Source organism: Ixodes scapularis, unplaced genomic scaffold (genome assembly GCF_016920785.2).
Source record: "Ixodes scapularis isolate PalLabHiFi unplaced genomic scaffold, ASM1692078v2 PGA_scaffold4__175_contigs__length_147842914, whole genome shotgun sequence".
NCBI lineage: Eukaryota > Metazoa > Arthropoda > Arachnida > Ixodida > Ixodidae > Ixodes > Ixodes scapularis.
In genome coordinates this window covers 18,555,780-18,569,006 of record NW_024609879.1, presented here as the reverse complement: position 1 = coordinate 18,569,006, position 13,227 = coordinate 18,555,780, and the positions used below count along the sequence as shown (strand labels likewise).

At 49.0% G+C, this 13,227-nt stretch overlaps 1 protein-coding gene across 2 annotated transcripts in view; it reads left to right on the top strand.

Annotated features, from left to right (window-relative positions):
- Positions 1-13,227, top strand: part of LOC8028096 (protein O-mannosyl-transferase Tmtc3) — a 328,600-nt gene that overhangs the window by 89,307 nt on the left and 226,066 nt on the right. For both annotated transcript variants that reach the window (XM_042293455.1, XM_040214192.2), the window contains one exon: positions 13,073-13,129. In XM_042293455.1, coding sequence (XP_042149389.1) covers positions 13,073-13,129 — 57 coding nt within the window. The remainder of the gene's footprint in view (positions 1-13,072; positions 13,130-13,227) is intronic.

Sequence of the window (13,227 nt, the reverse complement as noted above, 5' to 3'; positions counted from 1 at the left end):
ACAATCAGAGATACAGAGAGCATAATTAAGCACTGTTATATAAGTTAGGATGAAATAGAAGCTTAAGGCGAACAAACATAATAACTATACTACGTCAGGACACTAGAACATTGATCGATCAAAGTCATCAAATTACACGCTTAAAAAAGGATTGGATTTCTTTCGGCATCGATGTTAGGAGTTCCATATTTTGAGTGTTCAGATAATTAGTAGCCAGCGTAATACATTCGATAACATCTGCTCACCGTAAGTAGTTCTGATATTTGGCACTTTCCAGTTTTCTGTGTTGCGAGTTGAATATATTGGATATCTCCTCGTCAGAGACGCTGGGTGGACAAGATAACATATATGTTTCATGACTTCGGACTTGTAACTTAGGCATAAACGGTATTTATATAAACTGTCACATGCAATACATTCAAACTTTCGAAAAGAGATCTGCTTGTGTGATCATATGAAACATTACTTATAAGTCGTACTATTTCTTTCTGGAGCACAAGTATCGTATTTAAATTTGCATTACTAGTAATCCCCGAGACAAGATGGCGGTAGTGCACATGTGAGAAAATTGAAGAGTTGTAGATGATTAATTTAACACTTGCTGGCAGAATGGAGCGATGGCGGCATAATATGCTAACGACCCGTGATAACTTCACCAAATCATGATTTACATGGTCATCCCACGTCATTCGTTCCGTGAATATAATACCAAGCGTTTTGAAGCGAGTCAAAACTTCAATTTTGGTCGAATCCAACACGATATTTGTTGTGAAAGAGGCATTTTTATTTTTTGGTTGAAACAAAACAGCCTTGGTTTTGTTCACGTTTAATTTTTTAGCGCGTTAGAGCTACCCAGCTCATGAAGAGTTTGATAAGCCCTATTTACTAGTTCAAGACAGCAGTCTCCTTTAAATCACAAATTTTGTACTTTTATTTACATTAACAATGCCATTAATATATAAATTAACCAAAAAAAGGGCCCAGAATGCTGCCTTGTGGGATACCGGATACGATTGGTTTAATGTCAGAACAATAGCCGTTAATATAAACGTACTGTTTATGATGAGCGTATGACGAAATGAGCGCTGACGCGGTTCCACCCATCCCGTACTTTTCTAGTTTTTTTTTTTTTATGAGCTGTCTATGATTTAAATAATCAAGTGCTTTGGTGAAATCAATAAAAATCCCGAGGGTCATTTTTTATCCCCTAAACTTTGCAAAATATATTCTTTCTGCTCTAGGAGAGTGAGTTCTGTAGATCGGCCCTTACGAAACTAACTGTGACGGAGTGATTTTATTGTGTTTATCCGAAAACTTCATCAGTCTTGAAAGCAAGATTTTTTTCGAATCCCTTGGAAAACACCGATATAATTGAAATATGTCTATAATTCCCCATGTCCTTCTTATTGCCCTTTTTATACAAAACAGTTACCCTGGCAATCTGCATTTTTTTTTTTTTCAGGGAAGACCCCGCACTGCAGACACGAGTTAAAAATATGCGTTAAACCGGGTGATACTAAATCCATGCTGTCAGCATGCTGTCAGCGTCACAACTTGCACTGTTCTTTAGTGATAAAAACGTCAGCGTCACCTCCGTATCTACAACTGGCTCAAGAAATATGGACTGCTCATTCTTGTTTTCAATATATGAGCAAGCATTTTCATCAGGTCTATTTCTCGGCAAGTTCACACAATGATTATTAAAGGCGTTTGCTAACTCTTGCTCTTTTAGTTCTGCATTAACTATGCAGATTTTTATTAATTCGTTTTATTTCAGATGAACGATTAAGAACATTGTTAATTTTTTCCATAAGATGTCCGTCCGCTTAGCTGATGAAAAAATAAGTTAGAGTATTTATCTCTAGCGCTTTTGAGTTCTTTTGTAAGTCTGTTGCGGTATACTGTAAAACCCTTTCTTTTCGCGGCCCCTATTTTTCGCGAGTCGGTCACAGATGACATAATCGCGGCCACTAAATTTCGCGAATTCCAGACGCCTGCATTGAAAATCTTAAGGACCGAAATTTTCGCGCGCCCTTAAATTTCGCGAATTCTTCAATTCGCGAAATTCGCGAAAATTAAGGGCTCGCGAACATTAAAGGTTTTACACCGTTACTACAGACCGGCGGTCTGTAGAATACCGATATCATGCTGTGATTTACAAGCAAGGATAGCACTTTCAAAGTCTTTATTAACGCATGAGAATTCGTCCACCATTGCGCAGCAAGTATTATTCGGAACAATTAGCGACACACCACCTCCACGACCAGTTGATCTGTTCAAAAAATAGCTCGTATACATTGGTAATTCAAAAACGTCGCTTTCATCAGTATACCACGTCTATGATAGCATAATAATATCAAACAAAAAACAAAGCTCATCAAAAAACATACCAAGCTCCACAGTTTTCTTTCTAGCGGACCGAGTATTTAAATGAATACATTTAAAAGAACTGGAGTACTAATTTCCTAGGTAAGACCTTAATTCTGACGGAAAAAAGTAGTTTTGTTTTGCCATGATTAAAAAAGAAGTAACACGCAGAAAACAAGACCTAAATTCCCTCACGTCAATCGTTCCAAGTCCGTCTCACATTTGATAACGATCGCTGCGTCACCTAGCTTCCCTCCGCCTCATGAAGATTTTCCCGTTCCTGTGCCATGTATATACTCGTCACATTATCATGTTCACTAGACGCGGCACCGCGGGCCTCCATGGTACGGGCTGCTGCCTTTCCGCGGTGCCGCGGCTCTCCAGAGCCAAATTAATAAAGACTAAAGACGAGTCATGTTGCTTTGCCATTCCTTATCTGCCCAGAGCAGGGCGCGGTTTTGCCTCGTTAGATTTTCAAGGATGTAGCCATCCTTCCCCGTTCGGTCCAAACTTTTCTTTTTTTTCCTACCATTGATCCCGGGCTGACTGTTTTGCAAGGCGCACAATGATGCCGGCAACTTTATCTGGCCGAGTTGGAAGCCTGTGCAACGCAACAATTTCGCTATCAGTGAGCACGGGCATACCCAGCTTTGCAGCCACCCGGGTTGATTTTGTTGCTAAGGTTTTCGCGCTCAGGGACCAAAATTCCGTGGATTTCAAGATTCATCTTTCTGGTTTGCCACTCGAGTGCGTTTATGTCCTGCGTCATTTGTTGCATATTTACTTCTTTATCTTGGTTTTCCATGTTAGCCACCCTCTTCTTTATATCCTTTATCTCGGTGTCATGTTGACGGATCTGTTTGAGAATTTCGTCATACTGCGTCGACATCATGTTTATGGACACTTCGATCGCCAAGACAGTATCTTTTAGTTCCATGAGGGTGCTAAGTTTCTGGTTTATGCCAATGATGACAGCTGCCAAGTTGCTTCCATCTTGCTTCGGTTTTTCACCCTGACTGCTCCTCGACTTGGCGGTCTTACATGTCTGGTAACGCCATGCCTTCCGCCAGATTTCAACTTTCGATTTAAAGGTTGATTCGTAGACGCCAGAACAACTACCAAAGGGATAATGGTAACCACATTCTGCGCATTTCATTGAACCATCTTCGTCTGTAAGTTCGTCATCGCAACATAAGCAAGTGTCAGCCATGATATATGCAACACACTAGGTTACCAAGAACCGTCACATTGTCGGGCTAGTACAATGAGGCAGTTTCAAACACAACGGCAGACAGTGAGGCAGCAGCTGCAATAGTCAACAATGAATAGCACGAGTGAAATACTAAGAAATAGAACAGATTTCCAACCTGTAACGTTGCGAGGAGAAATAAGACTTGTGGCACTCCTGCTGCCCCTGCTGCCAAAACGGTGGTATCCCTGGTCCGTCGGTTCTAGTAGCACAGTTCCCTGGCAGCCTGTAGCTCCTGTTGCCGCTCGTCGAATCAGGGGCCTGCTGTGTTTGCAGCGCTGATAAGATGTCCTTCAGCGCGTGTCCACGATCGATGATACAGCGGCTGGCTGGAAACGCCTGTAACGTTGCGAGCAGAAATAAGACTTGTGGCGCTCCTGCTGCCGCTGCTGCCAAAACGGTGGTATCCCTGGTCCGTCGGTTCTAGTAGCACAGTTCCCTGGCGGCCTGTAGCTCCTGTTTTCGCTCGTCGAATCAGGGGCCTGCTGTGTTTGCAGCGCTGATAAGATGTCCTTCAGCGCGTGTCCACGATCGAGGATACAGCGGCTGGCCATGGAAACGCCTGTAACGTTGCGAGCAGAAATAAGACTTGTGGCGCTCCCGCTGCCGCTGCTGCCAAAACGGTGGTATCCCTGGTCCGTCGGTTCTAGTAGCACGGTTCCCTGGCGGCCTGTAGCTCCTGTTTTCGCTCGTCGAATCAGGGGCCTGCTGTGTTTGCAGCGCTGATAAGATGTCCTTCAGCGCGTGTCCACGATCGATGATACAGCGGCTGGCTGGAAACGCCTGTAATTTTGCGAGCAGAAATAAGACTTGTGGCGCTCCTGCTGCCGCTGCTGCCAAAACGGTGGTATCCCTGGTCCGTCGGTTCTAGTAGCACAGCTCCCTGGCGGCCTGTAGCTCCTGTTGCCGCTCGTCGAATCAGGGGCCTGCTGTGTTCGCAGCGCTGATAAGATGTCCTTCAGCGCGTGTCCACGATCGATGATACAGCGGCTGGCTGGAAACGCCTGTAATTTTGCGAGCAGAAATAAGACTTGTGGCGCTCGTGCTACCGCTGCTGCCAAAACGGTGGTATCCCTGGTCCGTCGGTTTTAGTAGCACAGTTCCCTGGCGGCCTGTAGCTCCTGTTGCCGCTCGATGAATCAGGGGCCTGCTGTGTTTGCAGCGCTGATAAGATGTCCTTCAGCGCGTGTCCACGATCGATGATACAGCGGCTGGCTGGAAACGCCTGTAATTTTGCGAGCAGAAATAAGACTTGTGGCGCTCCTGCTGCCGCTGCTGCCAAAACGGTGGTATCCCTGGTCCGTCGGTTCTAGTAGCACAGTTCCCTGGCGGCCTGTAGCTCCTGTTGCCGCTCGTCGAATCAGGGGCCTGCTGTGTTTGCAGCGCAAATAAGGTGTCCTTCAGCGCGTGTCCACGATCGATGATACAGCGGCTGGCTGGAAACGCCTGTAACGTTGCGAGCAGAAATAAGACTTGTGGCACTCCTGCTGCCGCTGCTGCCAAAACGGTGGTATCCCCGGTCCGTCGGTTCTTGTAGCACAGTTCCCTGGCGGCCTGTAGCTCCGCTTGCCGCTCGTCGAATCAGGGGCCTGCTGTGTTTGCAGCGCAAATAAGATGTCCTTCAGCGCGTGTCCACGATCGATGATACAGAGGCTGGCTTGAAACGCCTGTAACGTTGCGAGCAGAAATAAGACTTGTGGCGCTCCTGCTGCCGCTGCTGCCAAAACGGTGGTATCCCTGGTCCGTCGGTTCTTGTAGCACAGTTCCCTGGCGGCCTGTAGCTCTTGTTGCCGCTCGTCGAATCAGGGGCCTGCTGTGTTTGCAGCGCTGATAAGATGTCCTTCAGCGCGTGTCCACGATCGATGATACAGCGGCTGGCTGGAAACGCCTGTAACGTTGCGAGCAGAAATAAGACTTGTGGCACTCCTGCTGCCGCTGCTGCCAAAACGGTGGTATCCCTGGTCCGTCGGTTCTTGTAGCACAGTTCCCTGGCGGCCTGTAGATCCTGTTCCCGCTCGTCGAATCAGGGGCCTGCTGTGTTTGCAGCGCTGATAAGATGTCCTTCAGCGCGTGTCCACGATCGATGATACAGCGGCTGGCTGGAAACGCCTGTAACGTTGGGAGCAGAAATAAGACTTGTGGCGCTCCTGCTGCCGCTGCGGCCAAAGAAAATGTTCACATACAGGGAGAACAGTTCACATAGTGGGAGAACACACATATACACAACAAATATAAACATCAACCTGAACGCATGCCATAATTATTTGAAAGCCTATAAGACGAGCCGCTTCACTGCGGTTCCAAGCCATGCGTTTGCTTCCCTGCACTGCACGTGGTAGAATGGCGCGAATGGTCACCAGTTTTTCTGTCGTAGTATCTGTTTTTCTATTTGTGTTCTTCCCGTCCGGCCGCAATTGTCGCCTTGAATTAATCCCCGTAGAGATTAATTCGAGAAACTCCCAGTGAAATTCACTCAACTGGAAGCGATGCTTTACGGACAGAGAAATCGCTTCTCGACCAACATGAATGCCGTCAAAGCCGCGACTTGTGGCAGGTGTTGGTCACTCTGGTCATCAGTGTTGGGTAAAGTACATCTGAAAAGTGCTTGAAGTAAAGTACAGTAAATGAGAGGTTATGTACTTGACTAGCAAAGTAGTAAGTATACACTGGGTGCAATGTACTTGAACTAAAGTACTGTAAATACAATGTGCTTTCAAGGTACAAGGACTTGTTAGCACAATATTGTATGATGCCCTTATACTCTCATATATAGTTTTTTTTTAATTGGTATGCATTGCCCCAGAGGTAGTCGGGGTGCATCAGTATTTGTTTTAGGAAATGGCGGCGAATATTGGATAAGCGGTATAGTTCTTTGACTCTCGCTGACGAACTATTTAAGGCACTGGTGTTTGTATCGGTCTAATAGCTGCCATTACTTCACTCAGAGAAATTATCAGCTGACGCATCGATAGACGAGAGGGCATTTTTACATGACGATGCACAATTTTTTTTTTTTTTCGAAATTGGGGATTGTATATTGAAGTAGATAGTTGTACTTTTCTCGGAAAGTACCGGGAAAAATAATCGAGTGAAGTACAGCCACATACTCAGAGAATGCACTTCAAGTAAAGTACGTTTTCTAAACCTACTTGAAGTAGTACTTCAAGTACAGTGTACGAAAGTACTTGCCTGCGCTGCTGCTCATACATAGTGAAAAGACAGTCTGTAAACACCAGTCACCGCAATATCAAGGTTCGAATGCCGCGCGCCAAGTTTCCTCCTTGGGCTCATTGCCATGCGGCATTTGAAGCACGGATCTCGCCGTGACTCGCGTTCGAATCTGTCTGCAGATTGTCTTTTGTATGATGCAGTGTGAACAAGGCTTTAGGTGTACGCAGCTACCCCCGTGGTGAGGTCGAAAACTTCTACCGCTCATCCCAGCGTTCCACTTCAAGGGCAGTTTTTCCCGAAACAATAATATATTTAAACAGCAAAAAGGAAAAAAAAAGGATAGCTTTTTTTTTGTCGATTTTGCCTCCCATCCCCCCTTAATGCTAAATTTGAAACTGTAAATATCCGTACCTTCCGTCATATTTCAAGACTCCTTTCCCTCAGAGCGCAATCGCTCTTGGGGAGGGGACGACAGGATATCTCAGACACAGGCACATTGATCACTGTACGATAGGAGCTGGTTTAGACCAGCGTTCCAACATGACTATCTGCACGTCGATCGATTGCACCGTAATCCCTCAAGCAGCCTGCAACCCTTTAATGTAAAGCAGAATGTCAACCTCCGACACCGCGCCCCCTCCGATTACGGCCTAACAGGTGGCATCAATGCCCGACAGTTTACCTCACCTTCCTGTTACACCACTTATGCGCGAACACACGGTCACATCGGCGACGATTCCAGTCTTCGTTCTTAACGCACAACACCGCCATCACAATGTTGCTTGGATAGGGACCTTTAGCAAACCGTTGCTGTGCTGCGCGTACCGCACTACGGGAGCCTTTGAAGCATGCTTTTAAGCGCACGCCCGGGTGGTACCGTGACCGCGGGACTCCGCGCTTAAAAGCATGCTTCAAAGGCTCCGATCGTGCGGTACGCGGAGCACGGCAACGGTTTGCTAAAAAGTCCCCAATGTTGCTGACACGCAGAAATACCAAACCATTTGGATCGTCGGTTGGCACCAGGAAACAGAGACGCACGCAGCACAGACGATACGCAGGCACCCGGCAGCAAAACCTGCTTGTCTTGAACACAGTCTGCCTGATTCCCGTAACGTTGTCAACGTCGTCACGTCGTTCCGCATGCTTCCGCAATCCGGAGACGGCCATCTTAACCAAGTGTGTACGTGGCGCTGCTGGCACTGCTCCGGAACTTCGTTGTTTCTGAAGGCTTCGTTTGCTAGTTTGACAAAATTAATGGTAAAAACGTCGTTGCAAACGAAATGTTCTGCATGTTTTAACTGTTTCAAAGGCCGCCTGTAAGTACAGGCGGCCTTCGCTGCCGCTGAAGCTCGATCAACTCAAAAACATTTATTAAACAACGCGCCCGACGTGCTCGAAAAGCGAAACCAGAAGAAGATGAGGCCGGAAGACGGAACCTTTCTAATCGTCTGCCTGCAGAAGGAGAATAGCGTCTCGTTTCTTCCTGCGTCTAGCGTCCGCTTGGGGGCGCGTCAGTAGAAGGGAGGAAAACCTTGGTACCTTTTTCCTCCTTTTTATCTTTGGGTGTGGGTGCAGGCATTCCTGCTTGCGACCGAGTAAGACCGAAAGAGACCACACCGGTTTTTAAGCCTCTTGCGATCTCTTAGGACCAGGTCCGCGCTGCAGCGCATCCGGTCCTAAGAAGTCGCGAAAGACTTAAAAACCGGTCTGGTCTCTCTCGGTCTAACTCGGTCGCAAGAGTGTGAACGACACTTTAAGCGTATCACCCCTGCCCGAACGTACACGGAGCAAACACGACATCAGCGGTTTCCCTTCGAAAGGGTGTTTGAGGTCACCAAAGTTTACCACTTACATTAGTGACGTGAACGAGCACTGGACCACACTAGCAGCTTTCATGACCGCCTTTATTAGAAAAGAACAATGACAGCCCTTTGTGCCGGGCGCACATCGCGCTTTCCCCTCTTGCCCGCCTCAGCCTTTCCGATATCCTCTCCACTTTTTACCTTGCCCCAACTCGGCTTCCCTCGCAGCTTAGGAAAGGGGATGCGCTAACAAGGATCATCAACTTTGCAGAAAGCCGAAGTTGCATGTCGGCCTTTAAGCACCTCAGAGCAATTAAGGTGTCACAGTCGTGCCAAGCCGGGAGGCAACTGTTTTCGGCGCTAGCAGCTGGAGCGAGACGCGTGTCGACACGCGATGCGGAAGCTTGGCCTTGACGAGACCCATCGACGCAGCTGAACCGAGAGGCGAAATCAGCTTGGCAGCTGGGCGACTCTCCGGCAGATAGCGTTTCCAAAACGCTTATTCGGCCTCTTTTTTTTTTTTTTTTTTTTTTACTGTTTTCTTTATTTTACGTCGAATGCTTTTTCAGTCAGAAGGCATCGAACGCTTTGAGACGGAAGAACCCGCGATACCTGTTGGCGCTGACAGTGTCACGCACTGTATACCTGCCCCGTTGCTGGTGACCGCGGTCACTGCTGCGGCCAGGGTCCCTCCTCCGCGTGATCGGCGGGACCAGCAACGGCGGCGTCGAGCGCATCGATCGCGCATTGATGGATCGCTCCGTGGCTGTTATCGGGGCGTCGTTAGACCGTCGGCTCTGGCCACGCACCTCGGGAGCGCGCACCGACGCTTCCGAGGAGGGGGCGTTCCGCTGGACGCTGCCCTTATCGGGTCTCGGGGAATACTCGCCGCCCTCTCAGATCGGAGGAAAAACAGTCGTCGTCCCGTTCGCACTCGGAGTCCCCTCCGGTCTCAGCTGGCTGGCCTAGGGCTGGAGGGAGCACCGGGCCTTATCTGCCCGGATTCGACGATCCGGGAGCCAGAGCTCTCGAGCGACACTACGCTTTGTTCGATCCTAAGCTGACAGTGCGGGGAGAGCTAACCGCTCGACGGACTTGAATCAACTATTTCCCTCTCATCCCCTGACTTGGTGCGCGCGTGTGGGCGGCAGCGAGATCACGTGGAGAAAGATAGATGTACGATTGGTCCGAAGGGGTCTGGTAGCTTCCAGCGCACTGTCAGCCTCTGGGGTTGAGCGGAGATGGCGTTTGGCGGGACGGAAGTTGGACGTTCGCGACGCTGCGTCGTCGGACTTCCGGGGCCGACGATGGTTTGGGCTGGCGAGTTTGCGTCCGTTGAACCTAGATCGAGCGGAACGATTAACGCGAAAGCTTCGACGACGCGAGTTGTTCCTCCGCCGAGGAGCAACTCTCGGACATAGAGGGGTGTGGTACTGAGACCTCTTGTCCCGTATACAACAGCCCGAAAACTACTTTTCGACGTTCAGTCTATGACGTCCAACTGACGATACCAACTTTTACGAGCAGATTGGTAGCTGTGTGATATAGCTTATGAAATAGCTAATCTACAGTCACGCAGGAACTAAATAGCTCTAAGCGAGCGGGCGTTCTCTCCTCGCCAATCAGAGCACGCTGAGAAGAAGCGGGTGGCAACAGCAGTTTCTTTGCACCGATGGACTCCCCCTTGTCTGCTTCACATGGACGAGTCCTGACGTCAGCAGAATAGTACGATGGAAAACCGCCAAACTACTGCTCCTTAGGAAAAAAAGAAAAAAAAAACACTCACTCGCTTTGAGTTATTGTTTCTGCGTGACAGACTAAAGAAAAAAAAATCACTTGGGTTTTGCAGCGGGGCCCACTAAATCTCGAGTTTTTTCCGGTAGTCTTTAATTCGTACATTAGCAATTTTAATAGGTTGCATCACTCGACTATCCAGCCGCTCGCGAAAGTTGCTATCGCGCGTTCGACGTCAGTGGACTGGACGTCGAAATGTAGTTTTGGGGGTGTTATATATGGAACAGGGGGTGTAAGTACTACACCCCCATTTCTGAGAGTGTAAAACTCAAAGCCCGAAAGGAGTCTCGAACTGGTGTGTGTACCGCGTCATCAAAAGTGGTCCTCGATTTCCGCCTGACGACATCGTAAGAGTTTCATCCTCTTGCCTGTCGCGATTCTGGCTGCCGCACAATATTAGTTGCGAGATGTTTTGGTGACGCTCTTGTATGGTTCCTTCTCGTGACGTCATTACCTCGCGGACGACAAGTTCAACTGTGTTTGTAATGGGCATGGTGGAAGCTTGAAATCATAGCGCTCTGATACCAACGCTGCCAACACCTCCAAAAGGGAATTTTTCCCATTCCTCTCATTTCCGTCGATGAGAAACCCTTTGCTGACGTCACAGTCAACATTCCGCCGATCGTGGCTTTCTAGTCATGACACCCCTGTTGTAAACAAAATTTTCTAACCAGGACGACCACAGCGACGTTTTCGATCGCGCACGTCGCCAATAGCAGACACCCGTCGGCCACAGGTCTTGCTCCAGCTGAACAGTCTACGGAAGTTTTAGCAGCCACGAGTCGGGACGCCGCGACGACAACAACCGTCGCGTCAGCTCGGCTTTTCCCCCAGCATGCGTACGACCGACCGCAAGGGTCGCCACACGCGATCTTCTAGCGTGCGGCTGCTGTGACGCTATTTGTTGCCGCCTTTGCACCGCTTTGGACGTACGGGACACATAGCAGTCAATGAGGTGTTCCAACCAGCGTGGTCAAACAAAGCAGCCGAGGACGGGCAGTGAGGAAGCCGCCCCAGCAGGCCGCATACCTGATTGGCTCTGCGGACGTCCCCAGGATGACCTAATCCTTCCGTAAATGTCTCGCGCACTTGCCCACCTGTGCCGCACGTGCAAACCTCCCGCGCTCGCTTCGCTGCAGTCACGTGCGTCATCCTGCACAGAGGGAAGGAGTTTAATTAAGGAAGGCGCCGATTTACGACGCTCTACTGGAGTTGCTTATTAGGAAGTACGAAAGGCCGGAATGCGTATAACTCGGCGGTAGCTGTTCGCGTCAACCACCGCACAGCCGGTTTGCACCTTCGCGGAGCCCTGGTCGCCGATCGTGCCTTGGGGTTTCGCCGTGTTTGGCCACCGTGTTTGGCCACGGCCAGCGCTTTGGACCGGAACCCTGGGTGTGTACGTATATATAGCGGGTTGCGAAATGTGCAGCCCCCTATACGTGGAGCCGTAATAAATTCTGGGAACTGCGTGGTTGTTTAGAACACGCTGTGGCAGAGGACGGAGGCGACCCCGGAGGCTGCGGAGGCGAGCGGACGATTCACGGAGATTAAGATTCCGGCTAGTCACCAAAACAAAGTGACTCGAGAAATTGATGAGGCGTCTTTTCTACGGAGCGGACACGAGTGTTAGTGCCCCGTCCGGGGCTCTGGCGAATGAAGAAGTGTCTTTTATCCAGAAATTCGGCAGATATCTTCGAGTGTTGGGGCGCGTCTCGAGGGGGTGGATGATCTTTGATCTCTCTTGCATCTTTTATGTCTTCCTTTCTGTTCCTCGCAGGAATAAACTTCAGTTGGCAGTTAGCGTTCTGTTCGTTCACTTCTCGTTCCTGTCCTTCGTTTATTTCGCGCTGTTTCCACGTTTTGTTATGTAGATACTTCAGCAAAATTCCGCATTTAAAATATTTGTATTTTGAGAACTTCCCAAATACACTTTCGGGCCTTGTGCTTCCAAGTCGAATGCGATTTTCGGCACTCTTCGTGCCGAGAGACATAGTGAAAGAGCAGGAAAGTTGCTGTGCTACGCGCACAAATAAACATGAAGAAAAGAAAAAAAAGGAAGGGTAGAATTAGGAATGAACGGGATGGGCGATCGGTGCAATTATTTACTTTTAGTTTATGCGATCTTTTTTTTAAAGACGTCGCGTTAACGACGTGTTTTGAAAAGACTGTTGTTTCAGCTGACCCTTTGAAATTATCGCACTGATTGCATTGTTTTCCCTGGCGTTGCATCCCGCTGTCTTATGACAAACACCTTATTTTTTTTAGGTTGTGCAAGCGCGAGCGGCTAGCCTTGACGGTCTTATTGACTGGCACACTCGCTGCACGAGTACTCGTGCAGCCGTCGACGCTTCATGCAAAGCAGCTAGCTCGCGCTTTTAGCATGCGCGGCTAACTGTAGTTTATTCTAACGTGAGACGAAGTATATATAAATATATATATATACGTAAAGGGGAAAAAAAACGCGATGAAACGCTCCTGCCTGAGTGGGCCGCGCCGGCCGCTCTCGGATCATTGTACGCCAAGTATAAAACGGAGTAGGGATAACTCCTTTAGGTGTTTCCCGAGTGGAGACAGGGAGCGACGGGTCACGGACCGATTCCCTGCCACCTCTTGGTCCTTGTGCAGACATTGGTCCTCGCCGAGAGTGTCGAGTGCGGTGAGCTGAGCCCTCTCCTCGTGTCCTTTGCAGGGAGACAGCGGGATGCCGGCGGCAGACTGCTCGTCGTCCAGCTCCAGCCCCGCCCACGTAAGTGCAACTGCGGACTCTCTTGCACGCTCTCTTCTATCCCTTTGTTTAATGCGCCTTATGCGAATGGCTCGGAGCAGGTTGCCCTAAAGGCTGGT